This window comes from Corvus moneduloides, chromosome 2 (assembly GCF_009650955.1).
Source record: "Corvus moneduloides isolate bCorMon1 chromosome 2, bCorMon1.pri, whole genome shotgun sequence".
NCBI lineage: Eukaryota > Metazoa > Chordata > Aves > Passeriformes > Corvidae > Corvus > Corvus moneduloides.
In genome coordinates this window covers 49,899,850-49,914,335 of record NC_045477.1, presented here as the reverse complement: position 1 = coordinate 49,914,335, position 14,486 = coordinate 49,899,850, and the positions used below count along the sequence as shown (strand labels likewise).

General features: G+C 37.0%; 1 protein-coding gene across 14 annotated transcripts in view; it reads right to left on the bottom strand.

Moving 5' to 3' along the window:
• FRY (FRY microtubule binding protein) overlaps positions 1–14,486 on the bottom strand; it is a 234,016-nt gene that overhangs the window by 51,336 nt on the left and 168,194 nt on the right. For 8 of the 14 annotated variants that reach the window (XM_032099556.1, XM_032099544.1, XM_032099547.1 and 5 more), the window contains 9 exons: positions 14,173–14,263; positions 11,609–11,691; positions 8,306–8,456; positions 7,644–7,747; positions 5,216–5,401; positions 3,130–3,328; positions 2,413–2,537; positions 1,392–1,579; positions 350–444 (listed from right to left, as the gene is read on the bottom strand). In XM_032099556.1, coding sequence (XP_031955447.1) covers positions 350–444; positions 1,392–1,579; positions 2,413–2,537; positions 3,130–3,328; positions 5,216–5,401; positions 7,644–7,747; positions 8,306–8,456; positions 11,609–11,691; positions 14,173–14,263 — 1,222 coding nt within the window. The remainder of the gene's footprint in view (positions 1–349; positions 445–1,391; positions 1,580–2,412; positions 2,538–3,129; positions 3,329–5,215; positions 5,402–7,643; positions 7,748–8,305; positions 8,457–11,608; positions 11,692–14,172; positions 14,264–14,486) is intronic. The other 6 variants (XM_032099545.1, XM_032099548.1, XM_032099552.1 and 3 more) reach the window with 1 other exon arrangement.

Genomic DNA, 14,486 nt, shown 5'->3' with positions numbered 1-14,486 from the left:
CTGAGAATGACATGTTGTATGAAACCAGTATTACAAAACCTGTGTTCCTTCCCAGATATGTTTTCAGGTATATGATACAAAGGTGCAAAAATACAGTATTTTTAAAGGATGTTAAAGTAGGTTATATCCAAGTGGCAGCAAGGTAGAATTTACAACACGTTGTGAAGTTTTATTAGTTCCATCAACATTATTTCAACTATGGCAAAATTTGGCTGAAATGTGCTCATAGTCTGGTTCTTGGAAAGTTACAAATGAGCTCAGTCTTATGAAAATTGTTTTTTCAATGCAGAACTGCACACTTAATGTCATGAAACATTAAAAAAATTCAGTTAGGAGAACAGATTCTTACCGTGATAACACCGTCAAAAGATCACTGTTCTTCAAACAGTCAGACAGGTTGTCCACTGCAGCTTCCAAAGTAAGTAGTGCCTCCATTACATACCCCTATCAATGCAGGAGGTTAAGCATTTTAACAAAGACATTAAAAAAAGTAACATTTAAAAATCTTCAGTTAATAAAAGGAACAGGCACCTACTGAAAACCTATAATTTCTCCTGAAAAAACCCCAACATTCACATCAAAGCCACTGCCCTGAACATTAAAATGTCACTACAAGCGCGTTTTATTTTCTGCCTCTGAATGATCTATGAAGCTATGCAAGAAGGGCACATATCTCATCAAGGGATTGGTAATGGCACAGTGAACCTCTGACTTGCAGGTCACTGATTTAAGTTCTACACAAGCAGTTGTGACAGAGTATTACTGTCATCTTGTGGCAGTTTCATTACCTAAGTAAAATATGGATGTGATGTCAGTCTATTCCTTACTGAGAGCCAGTATTTCCCTTTATTAAGTCTTGAATCTTGCAATAAATAGTCTCTGATTGTAAAATTTCAGACTGTTTAGCTAAACAGAGTGAACATCATAGTGCAGTGAAAGGTCTGTATTGAGTTAAGCCAGTGTAAGCTTTGTACTATTATGGATGGTGTGGATTTCCTTATTCCTAAACATGTTAGCATTTGAAGAATGAGATGGTGTCTACTTCATGTTGTAAGATTACATCACCAGATAGATGATGGATTCCTTAAGCACAAATTAATGAAGCTGAAAAGGAAAAAAGAGTCATCACAATGATTTCATTTTGAGTGACAATTTTTCTATTTTCAACTAATATTTTCTAGTTCTTCTCTTTAGAGCTATATAAGATTGTAACAGCCTGAAGAAAGCTTAGATAAGGTACATATGAACTCAGCAAACTCAGAAGTAACATTTCCTAAGGCCACATTCTACTCCTCATCGCATGACTCCACAACACCTTGTTAAAATGGTAATTTTAAATTAAGTATGCATTGAATCAACAGTTCTAAGAAGCATTATTTACACATGCATACCTGAATCTCATCTCCATGCTCTCCAATAACTTCCACCAATCTTGACAGGAGGTCAGACAATGCGTGTGCAGAAAGCGGCTGCTTTAGGGCCCTGAATATCTGGAAAGAGCGACCAGCGTAATGTCTGGAAGAGCTTGAAAGTGCTGTTTGTAAAGCAACTTCACTCAGATGCTGCTCCAAATGAAAACCTAAGCAAAAGAAAAGGGTGTCATTTTTTTTTTCCTTTTTACTACAGACTTTACTGTGGGTCATAAACAGGCTGAACCTACTCTGTGAGGAGGATATGCTTGTTAGCATACACTGCAATCACTGTGAGAAATGGAGATGCAGAAATGTCTGTGCTTTGGAGAATCTTACATTTATTTTGCACAGAATGCAAGAAAATTAACTCCAAAACAAATTTCTGAGTCTGAAATTAATAACCTGATTTATTTTTTTACAGTTCCTGGACAAACTTTCAAGCCATCCACTGTTCTTCCTGGCAGCAATAGTAACTTCTGAAAATTCCCAAACCTAAAGCCAAGTTGAATTAGGAGTCTTTCTATTAGCTTCAGAAGGCTTTGGATAAGATCTTTAATATAAATACTGATGCTGCATTCTGCTTTGATCTTGGAAGATATTTAATTAGTGACTGTGTTGGTTTTCAAAATACAATCAGCACATTTCCTAAGTTCTAAAAACATAATAAATGAAAATTAAATTTTTATTGCCAGAAGAAATTTAACAAAGTACATTTACTTAGTAGCTGTGATGTATTTTACCAACAGGACACAGAAGAGATTTTATCTGGCAGAACCAATCAAAAGGCTTTCTACCAACAGCTTTGAAGAAATATTCAGTTCAACATTTAGCCACCATTTAATCTAGCATGACTGTTCTAAAGCAATTCTTTCATATGTCATACATTCTTGTTAAGACATATTTATTGTGCTTCTGCATAAGCAGATCTACCAAGTCATGGGATAAACATTAAGTGTGACCACAAGGGAATATTTTTTTAGTTATGAAAGGAAATATTTACCACCTGACTTGGAATCTTTAAATACAGATACAACATGGCGGAGAAAATTAGTGAGCTGTTCAGCACTCTTGGTGTTCTGATTTTTGGGAGTGATATCTTCATGGCACCAAAGTGGACCAAATGCCCTTAAAGAGATACATAATAAAGTGCAAAAATTGAGTTATCTGAAATAAATGTAATCAGTTAAAATATATAATCTTTACAGCCCCTTAGATATTTACAGGGTGATGACCTGGAAAACATGCAACTGAACAGAATTTTAAATACAAATAAAGAAATATTCCCATGCTGTAAATTTTAAAATATAAGCTATGCTGTGTAAAGAGCAGCATAAACAAATCCCTGTTTTTCAATTTAAGATTGTGCCTACAATCTGCTGGCTGTGGTTGGTAGTTAATATTAGTTTCACTATGGCCTTTCACTATGGCCTGTACAATTTATGTCTTATTTTATAATAATAAAACTGTCTTCTTCCATTAGTTCATTGCTGAACATAAAACTATAAGTCAATTAAACATTTTGTTTCTGTCAGACAAGATTTTTTTCTGTTTTTTTCTGACACTGTAGTGCTTTTAAGTACCTACCTACTAAGGTACATATCAATAAAAGAGGAATGGGAGTCTGCAATTACTATTAAAGCTCAGTCATTTTCCTTTAAGTTGCTTCATGAAAGTATGCATTTCGAGCACAAACATATCTTCTGCTTATCTGCATTACCTGGTTGTCAGGAACTCAATTAATTTGTTTGCTTTCTCATCTGATTCAGCTGCAGTGTCCATGTCCTCAACTTCTTGTGTAATCTGTGGGAGATTTCCACTGCTGCCTCCCAGACTGATACTGGAGGAGGTGGAGCTGGAGCTCAAGCCAGAGTCTGGCACTGGAGAGGACTGGTATTCCCGCAGAAAGTCAAAGCCACCTGCCAGCCAAAAGGGAGGAGATAAAGATGGAATGCACTGTTGGGCCAGCTTTGCAGATGGAAGTGTCTGCCAAGCAGCTCTTTTCAGAGTCAGCAGCAAAAACCTTCCACTGGGAAATGTGGGGAAAACCTGCAGAACACAACAACCCTCAAATGCTGATGGGAGTGAAGATGGTACTTTGTTTCTAAATGTGTAGAATCCAGTCTAAAATGAAAAATATCAAGGCCAGATTTCTTTTTTTACTGCACAAGGACAACAGTACTTGGAAAACAAATATTCTAGGGCGTTTTACATTCAGAAGTAGGACTTTTCGTAAAGTGAATTTAGAAGTTGGCAAAGTGCATGCGAAGTTCACTTCTCTAGACTAGTCTGATGTGGAAAAAAACTGCAGGGTGGAATTTTTAGGACAATTATGCTGTCTAATTTTACAAATGTAATGGAAATCAAGACACAAATATTTAAGGCTTCTGTTCAACACCTTTAGTAACTGTAACCACTGGACTAGTCATGCAAAGTATTTTCAGCATTAGGATGAAATACCTGAGTAAGAGCTCTGCTACATCAAAAGCTTGCCACAGTTTCAGAGCTAAAATTAGAAACTAAGACCTGTTTTCTTAAGGTTAGACTTTTAATCATGTTAGGCTGTATCTACAACAGAAAAAAATGGCCTTGTGGGAAAAATGGGAGCAGGACAAAATCCATTGCAAATCAGAAGACTCTTAATTTAGTTGCCTGACATTATGTGGAACAAACCTGAGCTCAAGTGTTTTCAGTTAGGATTCTTTGCTATAGCTACTCACCCACACTCTCACTCTTTATATTAGCTTCTCAAAAACCAGTCCAAAATACCAAGTCTTGATAACTTCTTGAACTTCAGAGGGTCAGACTCAGGGTACCAATCACATTTTTCAGATGCAATAATGAAAACACTTTTTCATTTTGTCAGAAAAGCAGTAATATAATTTTAATGTAAGAATTTTATTCTGCATTTAATAATTCATAGGTATGCCCTGGAAAAGAAATCTTTGGCCAAAATAATTAATCAACCTAAAATACCTATCCCATCTGCTCATTACTTTAAAATAATTTTGTTGTGTCTCAGAAAAAATAATAAGTTATCAAGTAATATTCTTCATAAAGCCAAATTACTTATTACTTCCTAAGGAACCATGGAAACACCACTAATTTGAGAATCTTTACTTTTCGTTTTTCACTGTATGGTAAAGTTCTTCACCCTCTTGCAACAAATAATCCTACATCCATAACTTTATATTGATTCTCTGATTCCTTCAAAACTCAACGGTACACTTGCTTTCAGTAATATTATATGACAACAGAAAATCTAACTAGCAGCTTTCTGCAAACTGTTCCCAACCAGCTCCTTAAAAACAGGTAGATCGCTAAAAGTAATAGAACACTGACCTCAGCAGAGGTCTGAAGTAAGCCTCCTAATGTAGAAACAGATTTCAGGACAGAAATGAAATGTCTCAGTGATATAAAGGAGGGTGTGTATCATGTGAAATTTAACTTAATAATGGAAAATCTGAACTGCACATTCTTGCTGCTCTTTCTGTGTTAGAATTATTATACTCATTTCTTTTAAGGTTGAGGAATGACTGTTCTCATCTCAAGTAGCCCTGGCTCCCTGAGGGGGGAATCAAGAAGTTTTAGCCCTATTAATTTTAAAATACTACATTACATATTTTGCCTTACATTAGATAACTTTCTCACTATTATGAAAAGTTATCTAATCATAAATGGCATGCACCTCTAGGGTAGTTCACATGGAATTAATATTAATGGGAACTGTTCATATTTGCCACTTTATTACTTTGATTTATCAAAACCTGACAGTATGATACAGTGTTCTTCTTTTGCTTCATTACCCGTGTAAAGATATTCAGGTAAGTATGCTGGTTGTACTGTCAGAGTCTTGGTCTCATTCATCTCTCTGGTCTGAAGAAGCACAGACGCAATGGCTTGATAGTTGTTATTGCAAGATAATGCAATCAAAAGGTGAAGCAGTAACTTTTTACTGTGTTCAAAGACCTCTGGGCGGTAATGGTCAAGACCTAAAAGAAAAGGTTACAGCAATCTCTGAATATGAAGTAATAATAAACAAGGTCACATTCCAGAAATAGCAAAAATTCCAAGCCAGTTCATGACAACAGAGCAAATAAACAAAAGATGGAGTATTTCCAGACACAGTCACTAGTTCTGTTACTAAAATGTATGTGTATGCTTAGTTTCCAGTCTGGGGTCTCACACAGGAGGTACAAAGACTGAGTGGCAGTACAGCTTTCTGCATTCTGGCTCACTGCAATGTTAATTTGACAGGTCTGTAAAACCTTTAAAGATGAGGTGTTCTTGATGGTGGTTGTAATTACACTGCTTACCACAGTATCTGGCTTTCTGGGACAGATATCAGCTTTAGAATGAGTGCAAACTGTAAGAGGCAGATACTGATTTATTAAAAAAGGACCTTAGAGACAAATAACTTGAAAAAGAACTTCAACTACCAGTGAGTAGCATGAGAAATTAGCCCCTAAATCAGGATGCAGAACTCAGACTGAAGATATAGCACTGAAAGACTCTGATTTGGTTTACACTGCTGATATCTGTAAGATTTTAAAACAGCCTGAATAGTTCACCAATCACAAATATGAAGGAAACAGCTATCTCTGCACTCTGTTTTAGTAATCTCTTTTTGATTCTCTTTCAGTACCTTGCAGTATATTTAAACATACTTTCTTCTGTTTAGGAGTAGTTTCAGTGCTGAAAAAATTAATTTTTTTCTTCTTCAACTCCTCTCTTCTCAGGATATATTCCTCTTTAAAAAAGCAGCTACTTCATTACTCTGTGTGGCAGCAGCCGGCAGATCTTTCAAGTCAGGTATTTTCTAATATACTCTATTCATGCTGGTTCTTGTTTGGCCTGCAATAATAAAGCTGCTCATACTGTCATAGTCTGAACACTGTGCCTTTGGCTCCTAAGGGCAATTCTTTGGAGGCCCTGTGACCCTTGGTCTCACTCATCTCCCAGTAGCCTCCTCCAAAGAACTGCGGCCATCCTGTCCACCTCTTTTTCAGCTTCTTAAGGTTTCTGTTCCTATTCCCCTTTCTCCATTTACTTCCACCTACCAGGAGATAACGAACGCATCCTACCTTGTTTTAACACACATCTGAAAGGACGTAAAAAATTATTTTAGTTGAAAATAAATTCTATATTGGCAACACTTGTAGCTGAAATCCTATTAAACCTCAAGGTTGTATGAAAGTATTGGCACAGCTCTGCTAACTAGGAAGTGAGAAGGACAGTTCAGTCTTTGTGCTTGTCCAGTGCTGGTGCCTTCTTGAACCTGGAAGAGTTCCAAGGAGGGTAAGCTTCTGTGACATGGATACATTTCCATGGGAAAGGAGTCTAGCTGCTCAACTCATTTCACACTGGTTGCAAAAGAGATTTTAAACAGCAGTGATTTTCATGCACTAGAGCTAGGAAGTTCAAACCAGCAGTCTGCCTGCTTGCTTCACCAACAGTACTACAAACCATTCAATAGCCTATTAAACACACATACATTGCAAAATTCTTTCATTTTAATATTTTCTCACTCCTTCCAATAAATGTAAGGATACCAGCTCTTCAGCTAGCTGCCATACTAGTTTCTAGTTTGCCTTTCAGTCAGATGCATCTGCCTGCTTACATTGCAACAGGACAGCAATACTTTATTTTTAACTACATTCACACCCTTGGCTAATGTGTAGCATAACTTCCTTACAACCTCACAAGAGCTCTACTGCAGAACAGAAAAATTTTCCACAGGAGGTATAACTCTAGAGAAACTGAACTTGAAGCCTGAAAGCTGTGATCTCACTTTAGTTACCACCAAACCAGTTACATTTTGCTACCAGTTAAATTTAGTTTTAATTCATATAACCGAGGGATTGTCTCAAACGGTATTAATAAATAAATATTTATTCCTTATAAAAAATCTGTGATTTTGAAACCTTATTGCACAAACAAATAACTAAAGACATTGTTCTAATGGATTACTAGTATCATAACTCTGTTTCTGCATATGTTTATTTGCATGGCTTTCTACATACCTCTCAGATTTAGGTGAAATTGGCCAAAATATTAAAAAGCTTCAAAGTTTTGAGACTAATTTACAGACTGTAACTGCCTTGGGCTGTTTCTTTTAGGGTGGGGGGAGGAAATCATAAAACATGTGAGAAACACAGTTCTACAGCTTCAGCAAAACTAAAGTAAAAGGACAACAGTACATTTACACTTTGTTTCTTGTTCTGTTGGTCTTACCTAAAAAGAGAGCATGTAGCAATAAAGGGAGGTGAAGAGCCCAATCTTCTCTCACACTGTGATCCACTACCATCTCGGTCATGAAGATAACAGCAATATTGCACCTGGAAGTTAAACCACAGCATCAGTTTCAAACCTCTTGGAAATAGGAAAGCAGAAACAGGATGCCTATTTCTGAAGAAATACACAACCTATAAATTTACACATTTGTAGCATTTCTTCTCAATATGGTTAATGATGAAGCACTTTAGTTATAGTATCAAGTAAATAAGCACCCATTACAGGAAAAAACCTATTATTGTCAATACAAATTATGTAAAAGAGGAATTTCAGAATATTCACAGCCTAGTTAGAATAAAAGAACAAAGTGCTAGGAATAACAGGCACAAAGGCCTGGGAAAAAGAAATTTCCCTTTTCTGTTTCAGTTGTTTCAACAGTCTTATTTTTATCAGTGATGTCCTACATTGTAAATAGGCTTTCTGGCAGAAATCTGGTAGAATTGTGAGCTTTAATTGCATGTTGATTTTTGCACTGGAAATCAGCAGAAATTGAATGTATGATTTTCAGATGTTCTGAGTGGTGGGACAGTTGGGTTGGTGTTGGTCAACGACTAAGAGGAAACATCTCACTGTCTGAAATGTTAGAATGAGAAACTGCTCACCTATGAAGGGGTCCCCGAGGTGTGATGGTTTCTGGGAGATAGTCCACAAGTGGTGCCCAGCATCCTCCATTGTAAGGCATGGGCAGGGGATGTGGCTGTTTGGTTTCAACAATATTCAATAACCAGCTTGTATATGGAGAAACAGGATCATCTGCATTGAAAAGCATTCAAAAAAACTGCATAAAACTCAAGTCTGGTTACCTATTTTTGAGAAATACTAAAATAGATTTTATGCTAACATGTGAGTTCAGCTGTTTGGAATAATGTGATAAGATGCCATGAGGTTTGCAAATTCCTGCATTCAATAACAAGTGATGCATTTTTAATCCCTCTTTCATGCTTCTGGAAATTAAAGAGATTCCAGGCAGACAGCACTGAATGGTAGGAGCAGCAGCTGAATCCCTGCTGTCACTTAGTAGCTTTGGATCCAGATCACAAAGCATCAAGCAACAGACTTTCTCTTCAAAAATGAGGGAAAAGTTCAGCCAACAAAGCTGCTGTCAGAAGCCATCTGCTGCAAGGAGCTGAGTACCAGTTACACATTCTTGCAACTCCTCACCAGTGCCCTGCTGAGCGATGCTACAAAGGCAGAAGTTAAATGTCCTGAACTAGCAAGGAGGCATAAGGAATGCAAAAAACATCTTCAGGGTAATTTTCTTTCAACAGGGATGAATTATATCTTGAATTTCTCAAAGATGTATTTAACTTTGCTTTAGTATGACAGCTGCTGTTTGTTAATGAGCATTAGGGTTTTTTTCTTCCACCTGTTTATCTGCAGTGATGTGGGTCAAGTAAGTTATTTCCACCACTTTCTGTCTTGTCTCAGCTGCACAGTTTCGTTCATCTCTCCTGTATTTTGTTCCCTCTCATTCCACTTGATTTTCCCACTGGTCAGTTTTTATTTCTGAGGTTTGGCAGTCTGTGATACACTGCCATGGAAAGTATCCTTTCCAGGTCTGTTTTTGACGTACATTCAAACATTGCCCTTTTTGAATTTTTAATGAGTGTTATTTTTTGTTCTGTTCCTTCTTTTTGTCTTTTTGTTTGTTTGTTCGTTTGTTTTGTTTTGTTATGCTTTTGTATTTTAGGTAAGCTTGAAACTCTCAGCACTTTCCTTTTTTTTTTTTTAACGGCATGTATCTGATGCTTTATCAAAACTGTTTTGATGCCTACAAAAGTATCAGAGCCAGATTTTTCTAGTGAACATCACCACTTTGTTCAGATTTCCAGATCTTCAGGAGACCTGCAATGCAGTAGCTGTTCCTCCAATTATTTCTAGATTGCCAACTTTATAACTTCCATTCTTAAGTGCTGGTCTTTTGAGGAACACTTTATATCTTTATGATTTAGACCTCTACTTAGATTCTCTGGAGGATGGTTAATTAGTTACAGATAAAGAAGAATAAACTGACTTAATAATGTAGCAAAGTATGGCATTTTCACATATTCTTCTTCTAAGAATTAACCAGATAATGTTTGCCAGATACTTTTCACAGACAAAGCACTGCACAGGAACTACTTATTTGTACCAGTTTAAGTGTTTCATAGAAAAGTGCTTCATGAAGTTAACACTAAGACCTAAATCCTCACTTCTGTTTTCACAGGTTTATGTGCAGACTGAGAAAAAAAAGAAAAGAAGCACCTTGAAGATGCATACAATCCTTGCCTGAACAAAAGAGTTTCTGTGCTGCAGAGCTGTGTTCCCTATCTATATCCTCAGCAATACATGAATGTTCAAGTAGACTGGAGAGAGAGGAGAAGCCATACCCCCAAATCCTTCACAGCCTGGGCTGGCTGGCTGAGGGACGAAGTTGCGCTTTCTTAATGGAAGTTGCATTGTGTTTCTTGTAGAATGACGAGAGGTAGAAGAATTACTTTTTCTTATTAGAATTCTACATAAATGTCAGTAGCTAAGCAAAATACATTTTATTTTCCTTCTAGGTATTCACATACTTGCTAAAGGAACCCCTGTGAGGAGCACGCTTCGCATAAATATTCACAGTACTACAAACCTTGCAGGTACAGGCAGGAAAAAACATTTGGGCACTGGCTGGAGGAGACATTCCAAAAGAGCAAAGAAAATTTCATATTTTTTAACCTTTTATCACTCTAAGATCTTGTCAAAACCAGATATTTGTGAAGGCTGTTCTGATAATATAAACATTTTTCTGTCTTGAAAGATTGTTCATGCAGATCAGATTAGCACCAGTGCTTCAATTAACTTCTGGTGAAGCATTTGAAGTAGATGCAGCACTAGAAAGCCAAAAAAAATCCGAGACAAATGTACTGAACCCCACTGAGTTCAAGATGTTGCACATTTTTTAATGTATTTCAACACTGGAGTTTGTACATACACAATATTTTATCGGTACTGTGCTTCATAATTATGAATAGTAGTTGTTGGTGTACATTAAATTATCCTATTGTAACATATTTTACAGTCTGTGTATTTTGCCTAAGAGTATTGCCAAAAATTACTTGGATTAAGAAAAACATAAAATCTTTACTTTTAATGTCAAAATACTGTTCCAAAATGGTGTCTGTAATACCAAACCAAGACATTATGGGCTATATTGTACTTGACGTGGCTTTAATAAACCAGAGATGAAAGTCAATAACAAGATCTTGCCTCTTTTACATTTGGTTAGGGCCTAGCCAAAATATGTAAATTGTCTTCCAGAAACCAAGTCAAGCCATCCAACTCCTCAGTTTTGCACTATTGTTCAATAGTTAACATTGGTTTTCTTTGGAATCTCTGGAGAGAGCACCAGGTGTCCATTTACAGCCCATTTAGCAGAAATACAGAAAGACCAAGAAGCATGCTCAGGAGCCCCATCTCCCCTCTAACACACGTTTGCACAGTGCAGCCAGAAACTGGTTGCAGAGAGCAGATAAAAGCTAAAGATGAGATAAGATCTCATATTTGGAAACTCCTCAACCTCTTTTCATGCTCATACAACAGTACTTGATCTGGAGGGATATACTGCCAAATGGCACAAGCTCTAATGCTCTTAGAAGTCTTTTGCCTTGCCATGTATGGAAGGCCCAATATGTTACTCTCTGGAGGATTCTCTGCTGCTGCTTTCTGTGAAGTTCTCTGGCCTTCAAATGCATTTGACTGAACCCAGATTAAACAAAGTAAATTAATTAAATGAGGTATGAAGGTAAAATAAGGACACTCGCTGAATGGTGATGCTACATTACTGTTTATACAGAACTTAAACAGAGAGGCTCTGATGGTCATTAGAATGTTTTCCTCTCCAACCAAAACACCAGATATTTCACTAATTGAAGAGAACTTACTTTTGTCATCATCATAAGACCCTCCAGAGCTATTACTGTAGCGCGATTCGAGTCGGGTATGTGCTCTGACGACATTACTGAACCTTCAAATACAAGAAAAAAATCTTTGTTAAAAACACAGACTGACATTTAAACATCTGGACTTAAATGTTTACCCTAAAAAAAACCCCCCAGCATTTCCTTAAGCATGCACTTTCACAGGAGAGCAATTGAATGTAATGCTGATCCTTGCCACAAAACGTTTTTGCAGCCAGTTTATGAGAAGTTCTAACAGTGTGCCCCTGTGTCACAAGCTTTTAAAATTCAGCAAAGGGAAACTCTTATGCTGCAAATGTGTGATTTTTTTGAAGCACGAAACTGCTAAGCATGAACTGAGATATAAACTGTTCATAGCTAGTATTTGTCACAGATCATGTTCATGGGTAAAATCCTGCCAACTTGATACAGCAGTTAAAGCATGGTGCTAATAATGCCAAGGCTGTGGGTTCGATCCCCATTTGGGCCATTCACTTCAGAGTTGGACTCCATGATCCTTGTGGGTCTCTCCCAGCTCAGAATATTCTGTGATTCTGTGACTGACTGGATAGCCCAAAGCCAAGCCTGCACAGGAACCAAGCAGGATGAACTACAGCAGATCACCCTTCAAGAGGAGAGTCCAGCAAATGCCAGAGCAGACCTAATAGAGAAGTTAAGGGATATGAGAGCCAGAGAAAACTGCTCACAGCTGTCCTCAAATCTGCCGAAGATTCATGCTAAGCTAACTTTTCCTGGTGATCTCCTTTGACTTCCTCCAGCTTGTATTCTCAGAGTAATCAGGCCTGAACTGGAACGAGAGGAGCCACACTGACAGCTCACGCACTAGTGATGATCTAAAACCATTGCCATTCCTGCAAAACTAGGAAACTAATTACAAATAACAATGTATCAAACAAGACAAGACTGAAAATTTTATAGAAAAAATTCAATTCAATTTCTTACTAATGTTCATACACCTTCGTGCAGGATATTTCACTATACAACAACATATTACACTGTCTCCAAAGCATGTGTGTCCCATAAGGGTGCAATAAATCCCTTGTACAGTTGACATAAAGGCATCGTGAGCCATCCAATACATGGTATTGTATCAATGACCTTCATTATTTCGTATGCCTTGACACATGAAGTCAATATTAATGGACATTCTAAGGTTGACACACTGGTTTTGAAGTACAGATGCACTTACAGCCGGCTTTGGTAACATAAATGCCAGCACTGAATTCAGGCAAATTATTTTCCATTCTTTTCTGAGGTGTCTTTCAGCAGGAACCTGAATACCAATATCAGAACTTTGTCATTTTCCTTTCATTTTTATCATAAAGTCTCTGGCAGATCTGAATGCTAAAAACCTTTCTGGAGTCACATTTAAAACTTACAAAAGGCAAGAAATCCCAACTGAAAGTACTACAGGAGATGTTTGCTCAACTTGGCTGTGAATCAACTGAATAAAAATCTATCGTAAAACTATACAGTCATAAACACTTATGTAAAGAATGATAAAATAATTCAGAGAAAAAAAGAACTTTATTATCTTTTTAAGTACATTTCTAGTGCATATACTGAAAAACATCATTTAGAGTCAAATCCATTTTACTACCAATTTGAAACCTTACTTAGCACTGAGTGACTTTTTTTACTTGCATTTAAATTAGCAGACACATATAAATAACCTGACAAAATGCTACTAATGTTTATAACATGTAGCAGGCAAGTAATTCAAAAGGTTCTGAAGTACAGAAAGGTTTGCTCACCTAATTTTCTCTGTACCTCTAAGCTCTGAAACTTAGGGAAGGTGGGTCAGACTACTGAAGTGATACTAGTGACTATAAGCAACTAATGTAATACTAATACACTTACTGACAAATGCTATTATAAATTGTCCAAAGTTCTCCTGCAAAACTAAGAGTGTTTCTGTGAGAGAAACAATCTGTATGTCTGTGCTCTAGGATCTGATGGCCTTTAGGCTTTGCATTTATTCATTTGTCATTTGTCAGTATGCACCATAAGTAGCAAAAGTCTAAACTGAATATATGATTTATAAGCAAGATATTTTCCATAGCTGTCCTCTATAAGACATTTCATCCAAAGGAGGTGTCTTTGCAATCACTGACATAATCACCAGCACAGTCTGCAAACCAAATTTTACACACTGTCCATGAAATCAAATGATGTGATCAAATTTGATTTTTCGTAAAGATTTTAGTAGTTATTATTTGGTGCACTTTCCTGTTTTTTTCTTTCACCTTTGTGGATAGTTCCTACAAAACCATGACCTACTGAGCACAATTCATTCAATGTAAGTTTAACAGTTGTTCCTTTACAATGTAGTTTTAAACAAGAGTTGGGAACTAGAATCAAGAGAATAGCTTTTTTTAAAAAAAATTATACATACTGGGATAACCCCACTTAGGAACAGTCTGAGCACCAGAGTTCCTCACAATACAATGCAGAACTTTGTCCAACATCTCACCCTTAGCCTAGGAAAACATGTACACTTTGGAGGAAAAAAACCCCAAGCCACAAACCTTTCATCAGTCTCTTTCACCACTCTGTTCTCCTCTGCATCAGGAAAACTATCTTGGCCAGCTACAACAGTGTTACTGCTAGAGGTGGTTCCTGTATATGAGAAGTGAGTAAGAACACCTGTTACATGCAGCAGACACCATCTGCAAAGCAATAAAAGCCCATAACTTAAAGGGTTTTTTAGCAGCTATAGTCAAAGTGACCATCCTGCAAGTACTTGCACATATGAATGAATGAACAGTCACTTCTACAGACCAGGACCTGCTTCCATGGCTGGATGGTATAAAGTTCACATGCTTTGACAAGTAGATTAACA